The following is an 18,717-nucleotide window of genomic DNA, read 5'->3' as shown; positions in this document are numbered from 1 at the left end:
GCGCGTTTGACGTCAAACCAGGTTCTTTCTTCCGCGGAACAGCAGCATCGATCATCTTTCGTCGTCAAAGTAGTCTGGAATCATGCGACCGTAGTAAATGGTATATTCATAATTCTCCAGCCCATCCCTATCCATTTACAAATTTTATCAATCAATCGCCATCATCATTTCATATCACGACGATACCGGGGTGATAACTGTCCAGCGGCTGGGATAAAGTCAAAAAAACAACGGGTCAAAAAAGGAACATTACGCGGTAGCACGAATGGGAAATATCATCGACGAATCGGAATTAGCATGGATCATGCCTATGTCTCTCTGGCACGATTTCATCTTTCCCCAAGCTCAAGCTTTCATACCGATCGAGCATGTCGAATAAACCCATCCCTGGATACTCCTGCAGACCGTGCGCTCCTTCAGCTCCAATTCCATGGTAACGCTCATCCTGGTTCAGTTTCTGCAGACCCTCCGCATATTCATCCCAACGGGTTCTCCCCGGGGCAGTGGACTCTTCGTCAAACAATTCTTTGAGCTCGTCGGAGACTGCGCTTGATTCCCGAATCCGTTTACTCTGAGATTTTGCCCGGACAGACTGTCGAAAGATATGGAACAAGTTTCGTCCCAGCGTGGACCGGCTGGCAATGACCGAGAAAGCACTGGCAAGCGATAAGAAATCCGAGTCCAGAATATCGAATGACTCCTGCTCGAGCATTGTGAACAATGCAAGGTTGATGGCGTACATGGCAAAATGGTGGGCTCGACTCATGCCATACTCCCGTCTGTGTAGACGGGCAAGAGCGGATATTCCACGGGCAGCAGACTGCGTAATTTCCCATACATTGTATTTTGTGACAGGACTCTGTGCTGGTTGGCTCTCAGGTGTCTTAGGAGCCTCAGATACTGCGCTTGAAACGTCATCGTCCGGGTAGCAAGTGAACAAGTTGATAACCAAAGTATGGTATCGCATTCTGTGCCATGGTTGGTCCCACGTCAGCAACTATATTTCCCATCAGACTTTTTATTCAAACTGGAGAAACACACCTCAACAGAATTATGTACGGTGGCGGTTTGCGACCCAGATCAAAGATATCCGGTAACGCACCATGCCACCGACGAAGTCGTTCATACAGATCCTCCTTGACCTGGCGCTGGCGAGCAGGCGATGCCGGACGTTCTTCATCCGTAAAAAGACTGTGAGACATATCTCTTGCGATTTCACAAACATTACACGACTCGTCGAAGTATTGACTTAGGTAGGACGGCCTTGAAGCTCGATGGGATGGATAAGGAACCCAAAGAGCGCTCTCGTCCGATAAATTTCTATCCATCCGACTTGTATTGACTTTGTCGATCAGAGTAGGCCTAAGAAACCCAGTATGGACGACGCTGTTTCCCAGCAAGATTAGACATGCAGACAAAGATAATCGCGATTAACTCACGTATCAACATGGAACAGACCCCAAGCTGTCCGCTTGACGGAAGTTTCCATATCTTCCGTTAGCTCCTCTGGACTCAATCGGACTCTTTTAGGGCCAATCAATCCTAGAGACTCGCCGGCACGAATGGCTTGATGGAGCATAATATAGCCAAGGTCGTCATTTCCAGATATAGAGTACCTTGATAGTCATCAGGTCAGTAACGTGAATATAAACACCGGGGAGTACAAACCTTTCATACAAAAGGAGTATCCCTTGCAACGAAGCCAGACTAAGTCTTGCATGGCCCTGGTCTTTCAAACGCTCGGCTTCGGCGAGGAAATCAGCACCTTTTGTCACGATGTCTCCTGGAACGACATATGCTTCTGAGAACTCCGAGAAATGCTGCAAGGCAACTGTTATTGAATGACCACACACCATGACGGTGAAGCCCGTCAAAAGCAAACAGAACTTACACAGGCATTTGCAAGAATAGCATTGACCAGGAACGGACTGCAAAACTCCGAGTCAGGGTTACCAATTGCCATATGCTTCAAAAAGACATCACGATCAAGAAAAGCATGAAACGGGTAATCCCAAGTGAAATACAAAGACACAAGATGAGACACAAGGTCATCATCTTCCGTCACCGTCGTCCACGGCTTAGCGGGGACTTTATAAGGCGCCTCCTCGCAGAGGTAATTGATATCCATGACTTTCCGACGAAACGAAGGGCCCGCTCCTTCCACATTGATCGTTCGCCGGATATCCTCCAGCTTGCTCACCGTCTCTTGATCACCCCTATCCGTGCCCTCGATGCCAGCCAACGTCTCGTCGATGTACGCCCGGATCTCTTCTGCAGAGCCATTCTTACGGATAAGGTCCAGCAGCTTGAGAGCCTGCGATTCATCCGACGTGCGAATAACCTTGAACAGATCATTCAGCATGTCCCGATGATAGTTCAGTTCATCAGCGGTCCTCTTCGCTGCAACCCGACGCCGTTGGTCTAATGATTCATCAAAGATACACACCCGGTTAAAGGCGCGACAGTTATCACAAGGTGGTACACCGGAGCACTATCATCTCCTAGTTAGGTCAAGACATCTCTCCCTTCTCCATTACAGAGCAAACGGTCCAAACCGCTCCTAAAAAAGTTAGATAGTAACTTGCCTTGCGCTTGGACTTTTTACACGCCAAACAGGCCGTAGAAACCCTCTTCTTCCACGGACTCGTCTGACCTCGATGTCTTTCTCTCGGTGGACTCCCTTCAGATGTCGGGGAGGGCCCAGGCGCAATCTGGCGATATTGCGTCGGATCATTCATGTCGCGACATGGATAGGGACAGGAAAAGACCCCTGTCCACAGTATCGACCGTAGAGTTTATATGAGAAGATTGTGTCCAGATGCCAAATTTATTATCCTGCCGTATAATGAAAGAGCAGTACGTCCACCAACCCATACGGATAAAGAGGCCTGGTAAACATGATGGCGAATGTTCGAGGCTCTAAAGGCCCTCTGTATGTTTTGCCTGTGGATGACGTACAGACTACGTTGGAGGCTTTACCTTGGGGAAACCAGGTCCGCCCCTCCACCGCTTGATAGACAGGCACGAGGCAATGCCCTGTGGCCTTATTTTCCAATTCAAATGAAGAACAAAGTAAGTGACTTCGGAGCCCAGACAGCCTCGACATCTGAGGCCATCTTTGCAGCAGGATTCAGGCAGAGAACATTTTCGAGACTTCACTAGGTGTGAACGGAAGCTATCCCCGGAGCCAAACAGCGGCTCCACGTGATCCAGGTACTGGACAATGACGATTGTGTATGATAAACAAATAAACAGGGTAAAATATAGAATGAAGCACTTGATATTAAACGATCTACTTCTAGCACTAACCGGGACAGAAATGTAGACATTCCCGCCCGCATTTATCGCCTGGGCATCGCTCCAGGGTTCGATTAAAGTGAAGAGAATTAAAAAATAAGGTGCTCAATTACTGAATAATGTTTTGTAGCACACCCTAAGGAATCCCATTGCCGTGAATGCGCCTCCCAGACATTCAACACAGATATCTCAAGAAGACCAAATCCATAGCAGCTGACTCCGCTTTGACAGATTTCTATTAACCCATACATCAAGCGCTCCCCCTGTCGATATCGACGCAGGGGGGGGGATGAAAAGGGAGCTCAAATAACAAACAGACATTACAAATGATTAAGGAAAATAAGGTGGAGAAACACAAAACAAACCGCACATCTAGTGCTCCAAGATTCTCAAGCTTCCCTGGACGACGCAGTTCTCGAGCACAGAGCCCGGAGGAACGTCGATCGTGCTGCCCTCAGTAGCAACAATGATAACTGTTCCCTTGAGGGTAACATTGCGGCCCAGGTTGACAGCACCGGTAATGGTGAGGTGGTCGAGGTCGACAATGCGGGGGATGCTGGGGATACGCTTCTGGAAGTCGGATACCTTCTTGAAGTCAGATCCGAGCTTGATGACAGGAACACCACCAAAGCGGTTGGGGTCCATCTTCATCTGACCGTGCTCAAGACGGTAGAGATCTGACTTGACCAGCAAGAGATCGGAGCAAGTCTTGACAGGCAAGAAACGACGACGGGGGACGTTGACACCGTGGCCGTTGGTGAAGTGACGGATGGCAGCACCAACGGCGGTCTCGAGCTGGTAGATAGCCTGGTCGGCCTCGCCCTTCTTGTCGGCGGGGATCGACTTCTCGTTGGCGATGATCTCCATCTGCAACTCGTTATCCTCGACAACACGCTTGATAGCGCGGAGGTTCATCCAGATGTTGTTGGTGTTGAAGTACTTGAACTTCTTGATAGACTTGAACTCGTTGACGTGCTCCTTGGGAACCTGGGCGATTTCCAAAAGACGGGCCTTGCCCTCGTAGTCAATGATGGTACCACCCTTGACGTCAGCCTTGGTCTTGTCAGTCAACTCCATGATGTACTCGGCCTTGGAGTCGACCATGTGCTGCAGAATGCGGAGATCCACGACGGCACCCAAGTTGTCGGCGTTGGACAAGAAGAGGATTTCGACACCGCGCTCGAGGAGCTTGTCGAGGGTGCCAGAGTTGTACAGGGACTCGAAAACGTCACCGTGACCGGGGGGGTACCAGTCCTGGAGGGGGGCGTTGAAGCTCTTGGGGGCGGGGAGGAGAGAGTCCTTGATGATACGGGGATAACGAGACTGGTTGAAGGTGATGATATCGACGTTGTGGCCCTGGTACTTCTTGATGATAGACTGGGTGTCCTGGTCGGTGTTGAAAGAGTTCATGAGAACGAAGGGCACGTTGACGTTGAATGTGCGGTTCAAGTGCTCGATCTGACGGACCGAAAGATCCAGGAAAGACATGCCCTCGCGGACTTCAATGACGGACTTGGGGCCAACGCAACCCATGGAGGTACCGAGACCACCGTTGAGCTTGACAACAGCCAGCTTGTTGAGGAACTCAACATTAGCCTCAGCACCCAGGTCACCGTAGTCAACAACCTGCGAGGGCTGAGGGGGAGCGATACGTTCCCAGTTGACCTCGTTACCCTTGGCCTTGTCGTTGAGGAATCTGCGGAAGAGGGCGAAGAAGTTGTCCATCTCAGCCTCGAAACGCTTCTTCTCATTGGGGTCAGGGACAGTCTCGGAGAGGGCGTTCAGAGCATTGCGCATCTGAGAAGCAGCAACGCTGGTGGAGGCATTCTCGAAAGCCTGTTGTTTCACAAAACGGGACCGTGTCAGTAAGCTGGGAGAAATCATTGGAAGTGCGATCGATGCAAATGGTAAAAATGAGCAAAAAGAAAGAGTGAAAATTGTAGAATGAACTAAAGCATGCACAAATATTCACTCCAAAGACTGCGGGTTCGATGGATGTGGGAGCACCCTCGAGGCATTGGGGAAGGGGATAAATAGACAACAGCGAGTGCAGCTTCAGCATCACGAGGCAATTGCGACTTGAATCCACCCAAATGGAAAGCACCATCTTGTAGTGACTTGAACACCGCGACAAACCAGGCAACAGCGGAACTGACACGCCATGATCCCATTTGACTTGCTGTAGTATTTGCGACCGACGGGAGGGGGAAGGAGAGAGCACGGGGACCGCGCTGGGTGATTGCGGACTTACCATGTGAGACTGAGACTTGCCATGGTGCTTACCGAACGAGCCAGCATTGGCGGTCTCGCTGGCAGGAGCTTTGAGGTGGGAAGGCAAAGCGGAGGCCATTGTGATAGGTATATCTCCTGAACTGGAGGGGAGAGGACAGAAGGGAGGAAGTAATTCGAGGATAGAGTCCGCTGACTGTCACCAGGACCAAGTTAGTGGACCAGCAGATTGAGTAAAGACGAGAAGAGACTGGGGAAGAGAAAGACAGGACGAAAAAAGAGGACACGAAGCTTGTTTTATGAGGCGATGAAAAGGGACCAGGAGGGGTTCTGTCCAAGTCGCCACGCCGGACAGCGTCGATCCCTTCGGAAGGAGGGATGTCGACAAGCTGCCGTCATTTGCATTGGTGCGACAGGGAGGGACGAGCGGGGAGGGGGTACGTACCTGAAGCTGGACTAGGGCAGATTGGGGGAAGAGAAGGATGAAGCTGAAGAGGAGAAGAGGGAGAAGAGAGGAAAGAAGAAGAGGAATGGATGATGATTGTTATTTTATTATGATTATTTTGAGGGGGGGAAATAATGGAAGGGAAAGGGAGGAGTGGGGGGACGTTTGTTACATACGGAGCTCCCCTGTCTACAGTAGCACCTTGATAGTAGGTGCACAGTACACCGACGAGTTCTACAGGATATAAAACTAGTGATTGTGAGATCTAATAATAATGATATGATTCAACTAGAGCCAGATAATTAATAATTCTGGATAGACTAACTATAGAGTGTAGGTATTAGGTAGACTGTAGAGTGGTAGAGAGTATTACATACAATACCAGGTACAGCATTCTTGATAGATTCCAGACAAACAACGACGATTTATATTAAGTATAAACCATCCAACAACTATTGGAAAGCTCTCCATCTCTACTACGAGTAATATTATTATTCTTAGCATCTTCTCCTATTCTTCTTTTCCCTGTTCAGTGCTCTCTATCAGACCACCACGAGGACCCCTCCATCCCCTCCTCTCCCAACCTGCAGATGGACTAATGCACCAGTCCAATCCACCTGACATTCAGAATCTGATTTCCAAAAATTCCTCTCTTGCTAATAGTATATTTCCTCTGCAATCCAACGTGTCCGACTGTCGAGTTCCAGACTGTCTTCGACTGAACGTACGGACCCCCTTTTTTTTTTTTCTCTCTTGCCCGTCTTTGACTTTTTTGGTAATTACGTGCCCCATCGACCCACGTTGGCTGCCCCGTCAATTTCTTCTAGACTGTGTCTCTCACCGTAGCACAAGACATAATATAGCTGGATCAAGAGTAACTATATTGTACAAGCTAAGCACACTGACTGATTCTCAACTCACCCGTCTAACCAGTAACCAGATATTACAGACACAGTGACAGCTACACCGTCATGGAGTACATTCCTCCGCCTGGCATCCATTATAAATTATAAATCTTGATCGTCCCGATCCGCAATTTTATATGGCCCTTGCCCATCAGCTGTTAGCAGTAGAGGACTCCATCAGCAACCCATGGTCCATTGGGCACACACAGTTAGCAACAATCCCTGATTGTCTCGACGATCTTTTTCATTTTTTTCATTTGCCGATAACCTGGCATGCCTGGACAGCTGGCTATGCTAGATACTGTACATTCTAATTTTGTTTGGAATATACGGGAACCTGAATCCATCTGGTTCTGGTTCTCCATCATGGTCTTGCCTGACCCGTAACCACCCGAACACCTTCACCAGTAACCAGAAGCGTCCAAGCAATTTGCCTTGATAAGGTGTGCTCTGTGCTTGGACATGCTAAAACATGCACAACACCATATCCAACTAGTTAGGTAGGTATCTTGGAATAATGCCTACACACTAGCCTGATTCCTACGGAGGATTTCTACTAAGGATGACCGGTATGGGATTCTGGACGGTCCAGATTCAGATTAAATTAACGCCCAACAGCCATGATTCATTATGTTTCAGATCTGTCCCAGAATTGCTTCGGTCATCGAATAGACTAGTTACGACTATTGTAAGACACTGCTCACTCGCCTCTGCTATATATACTGTTCGCCTCAGTAAATAGTCTCTTCTTGAATATGAGATGTCATGCCTAATAATAGCCGCTTGCTATACCCGACGTAAAACAATAACCCTTTCTAGTTCGGTCCACGGTTATTAATAATAATAGGGCTGTCCGAGTATCTCCATCGCCAGGTAATAATTACACATCAATCAAGTATTAACATCATTTCAATTGAGACGCTACGCTAAGCAGACAATAAACCCCATTCAAGGATATCTCACATCACAAATCAAAGCACAAACAAACAAAACAAGAGAGAAAAAAGAAAAGGCATAACCCGACTCGTTTTCATAATCCAGTCTCCCACCATCATGACTATAATTATACCTGTATATCATTCATATTTATGCTCCACTGACATTTCGCTTGCCCAGGAAGCTTCGTCGTCCCCTCTTGGAGTCGGGGCTGTCGAGCACCTCCGAGTTTGCATCTCCAGCGTTCGAGTGCGAGGTCACAGGCCGAAGAGACCCTGTCTCTGGCGATGAGAAGCTGCTGCGGATGTTCACTGTACCAGGCCCAATCTGGACCGGCTTATCCTGTCCAGACACAGACCCTTGGTCGTCCACAAAGAACAAAGTCTCTCCGAGAACGTCGTCGGAGCCAAAGATGGCGTGGTTCACCACTTGGATCTGGTACTGAGCATCGGCGGTTGTGTTGTGCACGCGACAGGTCTCGTGAGACGCATCCCACTGCACAGAACCACTGTTGTTCTTGATGGCCTTGGACTTGTGCACTTCCTTGGCGCCCTTGGGTCCAACAGCTTTGATCAACACTCGCAAATGAGTCGAAGTAGGGTACCCGTTGGCAGAAACGATACTAATCGTTGCTGTGCCGGAGTCTCCCTTGCCGGAGCCCCCGATACCAAGTCTATCGCCAAAGTGCGAGACAACACTCCGGGTACGGCTGTGCTCCAATTGTTTGTTGGGAGTTGCGCTGGGAGGTGTCTCTCCATCAACCAAGATTGAAGCAGGCGGCGGAAAAGTATCGGCAGCCTCACCTTCATCGGCTTCCTCTGCTTCATAGGTGCTTGATGCATCATCTCCCTTGGTGAACCGCGATCGAATACCGCGTCCCAAGAAAGATGCACCCTTGATGACGTTGCCACCAACGAATCCAACTCCCTTGACGGGAGCGCCGACAATCTTTCCGGGCGTCGCAAACGTGCCGGAGAAGGTGGATGATCCTTGTCGGGAGCGAATGACGTAGGTCGGCTTGAAGAGAAGTTTCAAGTGGACAGCTCCTGACTTTCCATCAAGAGGCAGAGACACTTCATGATTCTGGAAGGGCTCCAGCGACTCAATGTCAACAGGAGTACCACCCAAGTAGTCCGCCTTCTCGCCAAAGTCCCAGTCATACACATCCACCCGGAAATCAGCGCCAATTCGAGACTTGACAGGGGTCTCGAAGTATTCATTCCAGGCTGGGTGAAGTGTTTTCTTCTGAACCTTGGTTTTGAAAACTTCCTTGTCCTCCAGTCGGAACTTGCAGTACGGGTCACTGAACCCATTGCGGTCGGCAGAGGGAAGGTCAGCAGCATCCAGAACATGCACCAACAAAGTACCCATGTTGTTGATACTTTCGGTGGGGTCGAGCTTCATGTGGACCGGGATGTATCTGGCACTGACGGTGACCTTGCTCATTTCGCCTTCACTGGATCGAAGCACAAGCTCGGTGGGGGTGTACTGAAAGATGTCAGTGATGTTCGCTCTGTCTATTGTTAAGGGTAATTACCAAAATGCGTTGCAATGTAGACAATGTGTCACCAGACAACTTCGCAATGGTGTGCTCATCACTGTCATCCTTGTGGTCGTTCTTGTCGACAAGGCGCAGCGTAATCTTCGAAAACTCAAGCTCGCGGACGAAAGCCTCGCCAACTACACATCTGTTAGGCTTCTTATTTTCTTTTCCTCTGGATAAAGAGACATACCATCTCCGAGCTTCTGGTTCTTGGAGCGAATCTTGGGCGAGTGGTAGGCGGGGAACATGTAATCATCCATCAAAACCTCGAGCTGTACATTCGCACGAGCGAGCTGAACCTCGTGGAACTGGAATGCAAGGAATCCAGACTCTGTTTACAGGGTTAGCTCTCATCAATGTCGAAAATCTGCAAAGGGACATACCGTATTTTGCAAGGTCATCCAAGCCGATATAAGTCTTGGGAATTGTCTTGATTGACCTGACGGACTGAGTTTCGGAGTCCTTGTTAGTAGCCGGCCGGGATGTAGTGGTGTCAATGCTGGAGCGGCCGTTAGTCTGAGACTCCTCTCCGTTAGTGACGCCATTTGCTGGTTTAGAAGCCTTCGTATCAGTGCTGAGATTCTTAGCATGGTAGCTCTTGCGCTTGGAGTCGACGCTCTTCCTTGACATGTCGGTGCTCGTTCTCGTGAGGTCACCGGGCTGGCCATTCGACTCTTCTTCGGCACTTTCTTCTTCGGCTTCTTCTTCAGGGTTGACGGTAGGGAGGGCTGGGTAGAACGCGGCTGTGTAATGAAGAGTACCCTTAACTTGTCCCTTACCATGGCGAAGACCACTAGCGATGGGCTGCTTTTCGTCGTCGGCCTCAAATGTTCCATCTTCGTTTTCGTGGACGTAGTCGGCGGCAGAGAGATCGACTGAGCCCAGGGATCGGTCGCTGCCCACGGACTCCTCATCCATGACTTCCAAGGTGAGCTTCTCGCGAGCACTGTGGATGGGCACATACACCACCTCGTCCCAGTCAGGGTTGAGGTTGTTCCTGAAAGTGACAGTACGGCCCTTCATGATACCCGAAAGCAAAACTCTGGTGTACGGATCAGACTTGCCCATCTTTTCGAGATTCCGGAGGTCAGTCGCCTTTTTGAAGTGGAAACGCATGACACCAATGGGGTCCACGTAGCCAGCAGTGCCGGAGATACCTCCCACAGCGACTGGCTTCCATTGCAGAGTCAATTTGGCCCGTCCGGTCTTGGCACCATGGAGATGGAACCATTCCTGACCCTTCTCCATTAACTTCAGCATGTCATTCAGCTTGATCTGGTAGGTACCCAGGATGGGATCGGTCAAGAGTTCACGGTCATCCTTGATAACAAGACCAAGACGAGCGGTCTTCCGGTCAGTGACCAAGAATTCCTTGGAAGCATCCTGGAAAATGGGGTTGTTCGTGCGCTTCAGCTTCTTGGTGATGTGGATTTCTTTTCCATTCAAGAGGAGGACACCATAGGGGTTAAGTTGGCCAACAAGACTCTTAGTTCCATCAAGGTCCTTTGCCTGCTCGACGGTCAGTCGGGCGATACCGGTGTTCATCTCCGGTGGAGGCTCGGTCTCGCCATTCTCCAGCTCCCTACCTCCAAGAACGGGGAAGAAGCGGACATCGGCATGGATAGCACCACGAGATCTACCACTGGCCTTGACTTCAAGGTAAAGACCTTCATGCTCCGGCTCTTCTTCGAGCCTGTCCAAGGGGAAAGTGGCAGTTCCGAGGTCCTTGTCCTTTCGGAATTCGTTCCAGTCAAAGGGTTGAATTGTGAGGGAATCAGTGAAAGAAGTAATGATCACATAGATGGTTTCGCCCCATCTCGGACTGTCGGTGTCATGAACGGTCTTGGTACGACCCAGCTCGCCTCGGCGGTTCAGGGAAACGACTGCATACGGATCGGGGGTTCCAGCAAATGCATCAGGATTCTTCAGCTGATGAGCACCATGAAGCGTAATGGCAACAACACCGATAGCCTGGTCCACAGGGTTTCCAGCCAACATCTTAGCGATTTCAATCGGGAAAACGTTGGGGGCATACATCATGGGACTCAGGTTGTTGTGAATCTGGTCCTTGATGAAACTCTCAAGACCTGGAATGAAGTTGATATCGAAACCCAAAGTGTCACCACCGAGGGGTTTGCAGACGTAGTCAATTTCAGGAGGACCCAGGAAACAAACATCGACCCGCTCAATATGAGGGAAGGGAATTTGAAGCTTAACCTTGACTCTCATCAAACCACTGCAGGCCATGTCCTCGACAATCACATCGAGACCCTTACTGACAACACCCTTACCCAATCTGACTTCGAGGACAACCTTGGGGTTGATCTTGTTCTTCAGTTGCCGCGCAGTCAAATCCATTTTGTCGTTGGGTGTGAAGCTGAATTTCCAATCCATGATAACGGTGTCTACTTCGGTCTTGGGGTAAGTCTTGACATGTTCCAATCGAGGCGGCTTAGATCCCAGGATGAAAGTCTTCAATCGCAAGCTGTCAAGCATCGCTGGAGTGGAAGTACTCAGGACCTGATCAACGGAGTTGATAATCGTGTCACACATAACAGGTGCATAGATGGGCCAAAACTTGACGAGGAAACTGTTAATCCATTCCAAACTTTCGGTATCATCCTCCAGGCGTTGCTTGGCCATTTCACGGTGGATGTCATCACGGAAGTTCCGACGAACGCGGCGAATCGAGGTCCGATAGTACGTGCTGCAAGCTGCCATGACGATGAAGATCCAAGCAAGGCCTCCGCCCAAGACAGCGATGAGCCAGGACCCTAGACAGGCAAAGACGATGATACCGGCATTGTGATACCAATCTAGGAGAAAATCCAAGTCAGCCTCCCACAGAAAATTGCAAAATCGATTGCTTGTATGAGCCGACTCACCTCCGAAGAACTTGTCGTCCAATTTGCCCTCTAAAACAGTTTGGTGGTCCAATAGTGTGCCTTCTTCGTCTTCTTCTTTGGTTCTCTGGTGCTCGAATTGCGGAGCCCAGCCTGTCCTGTCGGGCGCCCATCGCGCATCATCTGCTTCTTTGCCCTCTTCTTGCTTTTCCGGAGTCGCTGCACCCCCGTTCTTGAGAAGGTCCGTCGCCGATCTTGGGGGAGGTAGGTCGTATTGGTCGGGGCCATCATCCTGGGATCCAGTTAGAACTTGCTACACCAGAACTAGTCATATAAATTAGAGGAAACTTACAGCATCCGTAATGACAGCGGTGCCTTTTGGTTTCGTGTCAGGCAAACCAGCTGGCAGACGCTATGGGGGAAAACAACCTCGGTTAGTATTTTTGGTTTCTAATATAGGCACCATGTGAGCGCAGAGCGACCTACTGATTGCGCAGCTGCAGCTTTTTCTTCTGGGGGCGCATTGGGGTCGAATTGGAACGCAGGCACGCCCGCTTTCTTGGTCTCGTCAAGCAGGGCTTTCTCGACCGCTTCGGGCTGGACGTCAACCTGGGGGTCTTGAGCTGCCTGGTGGGCAGTCTCAATCGCGCCCTGCTGTTTCAATTCGCCTTGGGCGTCTTCCGCCATCGCGTCTTTTGGGTGTGCGAAATAAAGGAACGAGCCCCGGGTGAAAGGTCACCTAGTACTACGAGTCTCCCACCAATGTGGCTCTAAGAAATTCACGTCAGATCAATTCCCAATTCGTTTTGCGACAGAGAAAATATTTCACAAATGAAGAAGTAGAAAAAAAAAGTGACAGGAAGAGTAGGGGATTGAGAAGGAGAAAAATTGGAGAAAAAGAAAGAAAGAAGATTCGTCGTGGGCGCTTGGAACCAGAGGCAGACGGCTGCCTTCTTGTTCGGCCTCCGCAGCGGGGGTGCGGGCTAAAGCACACTACCCACAGCAGCTCAAGCAAGGAATCTGATTGGAGCCAAGGGCGATCGATTGGTGGGATGGATCAGGACAGATAGGGCAAGAGAGGGAATTGATTCTAGGGAGAAGAGTGAATGGTTGTTACCTTGAAACGAAACCAAATAAGAGAGATTTCGGAAAGGTTGGAGAGGGAGAGAAATGGAGAGATCGTGGGCTGATGGTTGATGGTGGTGACAAGTCGCAGGGCCGCCGAGTTCCAGAATCGTATAGGCGCCAAAGCCGCTGCGTCGAGGACGAGGGTGGCTGGAGCTGAAGCTAGAAGCCACTGCAGGAGAATTCCGTGGTCTGGTCCCTGGTGAAGGAGTAATTGAAGCAGAAGAAAGACAAGAGAGGGGGGGGGTGAATAATCGAGGATGAAGGAGAGGATAAAGAAAAATGACCAGCAGTTGCTAGGTTCATACGGGGACTCCGTCGTGGTTTAGTTTGGTCGGTTCCCTTAGTGGTGGGATCGGGGGGAACAGGTTCAGCTGTGACGTACTCTGTAGATCTGGGAACCGAAAATCCGAGAGGCCACGTTAGGTGGTTGAGATTCAGTATCTTGTCTATACAGAGTACTCCGTGGATGCTATATTATTATTATAACTATCCCAATCCCTTGGCTGCTGAACCATGAGAACTGTCCAGACCACATTACTTACTGCTGCTCCTTTCAGCTCCCCAAATGCCACTGCAAATCGGATCGGCGCATTGGGTTAGTCGGTGGCTAATGGCTTAGTGGACACCGGCGCCCGATCTATTGGCAGAGGCACCGCCACAGGCCCAGCTAGGCTAGTTTACTGAGCCACATCTTACCCGAAATTACGGTAACTTTACGTTAATTACAGGGGGTTCTGTTTTCCCCTGGGAGAATAATACTATCAGATTCACTATTTTATTCTCATTCATGACAGTAATAATAATAAGTATTATTATTATATTCAATCCCCTATGTTAAGGGGTCATCATATAAAAAGCAAAAGCAATTAAAAATAATCAATATGACAGGTAATATGTACTCCTTAACGCCGCCAAGCAGAGTCCCTGAATATTGCTTTCTTGTGCTTCGTCGCTTCATTTCCATGGGACGGCATCCTGTAGTTCTGAAAGCGATCATCTGTCCGAGTCTCAGGATATCTAGGCATCTCAATTCCAGTCTGCACTCCATTTCTAGTCAGTCGGACGAGCAGAGGTACCCTTGTCTATGCAGCCGAAACATTTACACGTGGCATGCAGACCACCGGGTGATTTGTCCTCGCTGATCTCTCGGCATTCCATCATGTATTCATCACCTTTTTGTTTATTTTCCTTGTTCGTTCTCTAGCAATAATTTATCCTATCCAATCCAGACATTTGTAACTCGCTGACTTGGTGGGGATCTGGGGATCGACTGATGGGTAGTGTGTGGCATGACGACATATATTCGACAGCTGGAGAAGTGCAATTGACTTGCCCACATTTGATCTATCAAAGTATCGACTGCTTTAACTTTTAAGATCGGGAATATTATAATGGGTCTTTGCGGACTCTGTATGAAGTCATATCAAACGGTTATAGAAACATATTCATATTGGATTATCTGGGTGAAGAATAGAACAGAGCTGCAAGGCAGTCATAGATACTGGTAGAGCAGCCAAGGTATATATAACCATGTCTCTTCGAGCCATCAAGTCCTTGACTCGGTGTGACTGCTCGGCAGTGATACGATAGTCAGAGACAGACAGCAAAGGTCATAGCGCATTTCTCTAAATTTCGCGACAAAAGTTAATTCTCTTCGTTGCTGCGTTGTACACAATATGTGGTGTAGCAATGACTGATGCTGCATATTTACAAAGCTTGGGTTACAGTCGCCGTAGGTCTATAAATATCCACCCACATGAGCATATATTTTATTTACCAGTGAACTCGATACCGCGAATATCCCATTGTTTAAAGATAGACAACGGTATCTCTTGATCACTTACGCGATGATAGCAATGGCCACGGCCGATCACCACCCGAGCCCGTGATGTCGGGAATCACCAGCACAATTGAGTTTCGATATCACAATGGTTACACAAGCCACGTCTTTCATCTAAGATAGATAACTAGACTACTAGAGTGTCAATTGATGCACTAATTACAGTAACTAAACCGCAATCCCACTCCCAGCCTCGGGCTACTGTAGATCGATTCACACCGTCATACCGTGGTTCTGAGTGGAGATGAAATTAACACAGCCATGGATTGCCGATTGCGGATGGATGCGATCAAGCGAAGAGTTTTCCAGCCACAAGAAGAAACGGGAAAGGAACTGCCAGGAAGAGAGTTTTGGTCGGACTATCGCAGCTTTTCTCAACCTTATTGCATCACAGGCTAGTAGAGGTAGTTTGCGCGTAGATCGCCGGAGGGATTGGTATCCCAGCCACCGTGACTTATTGGCATCGTCTTTATGTTTCCATTATTGGGTCCTCGTGGGCTATATTTTGAGATGGGCTATTTGAATTTCACATAGTTAGATATCAACTCTCGAGTGACCGAGTCATTGAAGGATCCTACAATCATAGCATATGAATATCTGGTGATTTTTCCGATCGTCGCTCGCCAATGAGATCAGCAAATGGGTCAATCCTGCACTACGCCTTATTGATCACTTTAGCCTCAAGATCTGCGGGTCAAACGCAGTCGCACAAGGGAAAAAGAAAAAGAATAAAAAGAAAGAAAGAATCATGGATTCGCCACACTAACAAAGACTTCTTGCTCTTTGTGGGGGTCGATGGCTGAGGTACTCGTAATGCTCCTAATTAATGCCGATGTTAGGGCGAAAACTCGGAGCTGAGCGATAAACCCGACTGATTGCTCAGAAAGATGTCAGAAATCTCTGCTCGTAGAGTAAGACAAGGCCTTGACGATAGTTTTCATTCTACGACTCCTGCCCTTCCAGGAATGGACTGCTAGATCTTCTCATCTAGACCATCGTCCTCTGGGATCATCCCTGCTAGGAATGTGACATTCTGCTTTTTATGCATGCGCATGTACTCTATTCACGTGCCCTGCTTCACGTGCTCTCGGACAACTCTCAGGGTATCTTGATTGACAAATGTACTATTCAAATACCGTCCAGGTTGTTGGGTAGTACCTACTTGTTGCAGCTAGTTGAACTAGAGAAAACAATCGTATTGGGAAATCATCGTAAATAGCTAGTGAAACACAAAGAACATGCATCGTCACTCCCATAAAAGGCACCCAACATCCGTTGAACCACCTTTAATAGCCATTTTTGTGAAACTTGATTAGTATCATCTTCAAATTCGTCGCATTCATATCCTCTTTCGACGGGACTCGAATCATCTACATTTACCGTCCCATGCGAATGACACCAGCAGCCATCAGCTTCTGGATCTTCGTCCGGACCTGGACGTTTTGCATGTGCTCTTGCAGGGCGCCAGGGTCGCTCTTGGCCTGCTGGAGAATGGTCTGCATGACAGGATCCTGCAGGATGGACATGATCTGTGGATGTGATGTCAGTGCTGTCCTAGTCTATAAAGTAGGGCGGTATCTCCTTACCTCAGGGTCGTTTTGGATTCTCTCCGCAGTCTGCTGCTCAGTCTCGCCAGCACGAGCACTGAACTGTGCTTCCAAGCACTTCTGCTGTTGCTGCTCAATCTCACGTGCATGCTTGCCGTCATCATGCTCAGCGGCCTCTGTGCAAACATCCAGAGCTCGGTTGTACTCCTTCATCGCCACCAAAGTCTGCGACTTACGCATGTAAGCGCGGATGAACTTGGGGTCGCGGCTAATTGCCTCGTCGCAATCCTGGACAGCACCGGGGAATGCCAGGAGCTTGACAAGAGCAGCGGCACGGTTAGAGAATCCTCGGGGATCTTGAGGAGCCCGCTTGGTCATCTCAGTAAATGCTTCGACAGCACCAGGCCAGTCGCCCTCCTGGAACTTCTTCTGACCAAGCTCGCGAGCCTTCTCTGCCTCTTCAGGGTTGATGTAGGATTCCTTCTCGGCCTTGGCCAGAGTCTTCTCCGCATTTCGGAGCTTAGTGAGAGCATCAGGGGTTCGGTGCTCAGTGAGCGATTTGTGGTAAAACTCGATGGCCTGCTTGAGATCACCCATCTTCTCGTGTGCGGTACCAATTCTTGCAAAGGCCCTTTATCGAAATTGTTAGCGACACTAATAAAGCCATGCAGGGTTGATAGCCTTACTTGGCAATGATCTTAAAGTCTGCCCTGACCTCACGGCCCTCCTCAACGGCCTTCTGGCAGACCTCAATGGCGCCCTGCAGGTCACCCTTCTCAAACTTGGCGGCACCAATGTTGTTCAAGTAGGTGACGTCCTTGTTCAACTCCCACGCCTTCTCGTAGTGTTCAACGGCTTCATCGAATTGCTTCTTCTTGTAGAACTCATTGCCAACCTTCTTCTCCGCATCACCAGCTTCTTGGGCCTTCTTCTTGGCAATCGTCTCCTCATCTTCAGGCTCGGGCTCGGGCTGGGGCTGGGGCTCAGGCGCCTTCTTGGGTTGAGGGGGAGGGCGTGCGTCGGGCATAGGCTCATCGGCGGAGCCCTCGGGGGCGCCGAAGTTCATATCAATTCCCAGAAGCACACTCATAACCTGCAGGAAACGGGGGTCCTTGATCTCCTCTCCAACGCTGTTGGGGTTCTGTTGAATACGCTTGAGCTTTTCCATGAACTCGTGGTCTGCGAGGAGCGGCGAGGTCTTGGGGTTGTTGGCCAACTTCTGGTAAAGCTGGGGGTCATTGAAAATTCCACCGAGACCTCCTGTAGGGTCACCAGTAACGCCATCAGCCTGGGCTTCAGCGTTAATAGCTCTCTTCACATTGCTCAGACCAGTCTTGGCCTGCTCGTTACCGGCATCCAGCTTGAGGGCCTCTTCGTAGGCATCGTGTGCAGCCACTGGTCTTCAGTCAGTAACCGATTGTCGTATCAATGGTCAACCATCCTATCACTCACAAAGGTCTCCTAGACCACGGTAAGCGGCTCCCTTACGGCCCCAGCCCTTAGACCAATCCGGCTTGATCTCGGTGGCCTTGTTAGCATCGTCGAGAGCTCCCTGGTAATTGCCCTGGGCAGCGTAGACGGCCGAACGGTTGGAGTAGAGGATGTGGTTGCTGGAATCGAGTCCAATAGCCTGGGAGAACTTCTCACTGCGAACGTGTTAGTAGACAACTCTTCGTAGACAATTTCCTATCGCCGGCAAAAGGCGGGGTACTAAGCATACATAGCAGTAGGGTAATCTTTGGCAGAAAAGGCCTTGTTGCCCTCTGCCTTCAAAGCGTCAGCCATGCTGCAAAACTTTCCAACAACTTTTATCTGTGAGAATCAAAAGGGTCTCGTTGAAGTCAACGGCAGTTGGAGAAAACGATGACGGGAATGAGAGCTGCGCCCGCGATTATGAGCTCTTCCGGCTGGAGCTTCTCGAAATTTCCGGGAGAAAATTGAATGCCTGAGGCATAAATTGCCCTATCCTCAGGCAGAAATTCGAGCTTTCTCGCGCTAAACCCT

General features: G+C 49.5%; 5 protein-coding genes across 5 annotated transcripts; 1 reads left to right on the top strand and 4 right to left on the bottom strand.

Annotated features, from left to right (window-relative positions):
• Positions 1-8: 8 nt before the first annotated feature.
• ASPWEDRAFT_581508 (uncharacterized protein) lies at positions 9-2,948 on the bottom strand. The gene is made up of 6 exons (XM_040838363.1): positions 2,586-2,948; positions 1,892-2,491; positions 1,669-1,820; positions 1,440-1,616; positions 1,042-1,386; positions 9-968 (listed from the first exon to the last, which is right to left on the bottom strand). The coding sequence occupies exons 1-6, from the start codon at positions 2,736-2,738 to the stop codon at positions 293-295; spliced, it is 2,103 nt and encodes a 700-aa protein (XP_040688074.1). The 5' UTR covers positions 2,739-2,948; the 3' UTR covers positions 9-292.
• Positions 2,949-3,669: 721 nt separating this feature from the next.
• ugp1 (UTP glucose-1-phosphate uridylyltransferase) lies at positions 3,670-5,647 on the bottom strand (the record flags this gene model as incomplete). The annotated part of the gene is made up of 2 exons (XM_040828360.1): positions 3,670-5,133; positions 5,549-5,647. The coding sequence occupies 2 exons, from the start codon at positions 5,645-5,647 to the stop codon at positions 3,670-3,672; spliced, it is 1,563 nt and encodes a 520-aa protein (XP_040688073.1).
• A 2,315-nt stretch (positions 5,648-7,962) lies between these two features.
• On the bottom strand, positions 7,963-12,885 carry ASPWEDRAFT_173811 (putative membrane bound C2 domain protein (vp115); the record flags this gene model as incomplete). Its single annotated transcript, XM_040831135.1, has 7 exons — positions 7,963-9,300; positions 9,350-9,492; positions 9,546-9,686; positions 9,739-12,171; positions 12,241-12,490; positions 12,551-12,610; positions 12,685-12,885. 7 exons carry the CDS (start codon positions 12,883-12,885, stop codon positions 7,963-7,965), a joined length of 4,566 nt encoding a protein of 1,521 aa, XP_040688072.1.
• A 2,335-nt stretch (positions 12,886-15,220) lies between these two features.
• Positions 15,221-15,977, top strand: ASPWEDRAFT_42392 (uncharacterized protein). The gene is made up of 2 exons (XM_040835768.1): positions 15,221-15,681; positions 15,745-15,977. Exons 1-2 carry the CDS (start codon positions 15,411-15,413, stop codon positions 15,750-15,752), a joined length of 279 nt encoding a protein of 92 aa, XP_040688071.1. The 5' UTR covers positions 15,221-15,410; the 3' UTR covers positions 15,753-15,977.
• A 353-nt stretch (positions 15,978-16,330) lies between these two features.
• On the bottom strand, positions 16,331-18,297 carry sti1 (Hsp90 cochaperone STI1). The gene is made up of 3 exons (XM_040838361.1): positions 17,400-18,297; positions 16,753-17,344; positions 16,331-16,695 (listed from the first exon to the last, which is right to left on the bottom strand). The coding sequence occupies exons 1-3, from the start codon at positions 17,879-17,881 to the stop codon at positions 16,543-16,545; spliced, it is 1,227 nt and encodes a 408-aa protein (XP_040688070.1). The 5' UTR covers positions 17,882-18,297; the 3' UTR covers positions 16,331-16,542.
• Positions 18,298-18,717: the final 420 nt, after the last annotated feature.

This window comes from Aspergillus wentii, assembly GCF_001890725.1.
Source record: "Aspergillus wentii DTO 134E9 unplaced genomic scaffold ASPWEscaffold_5, whole genome shotgun sequence".
Lineage (NCBI taxonomy): Eukaryota > Fungi > Ascomycota > Eurotiomycetes > Eurotiales > Aspergillaceae > Aspergillus > Aspergillus wentii.
Note: the sequence above shows the minus strand (reverse complement) of the source record. Positions and strands in the feature narration are given on the sequence as shown.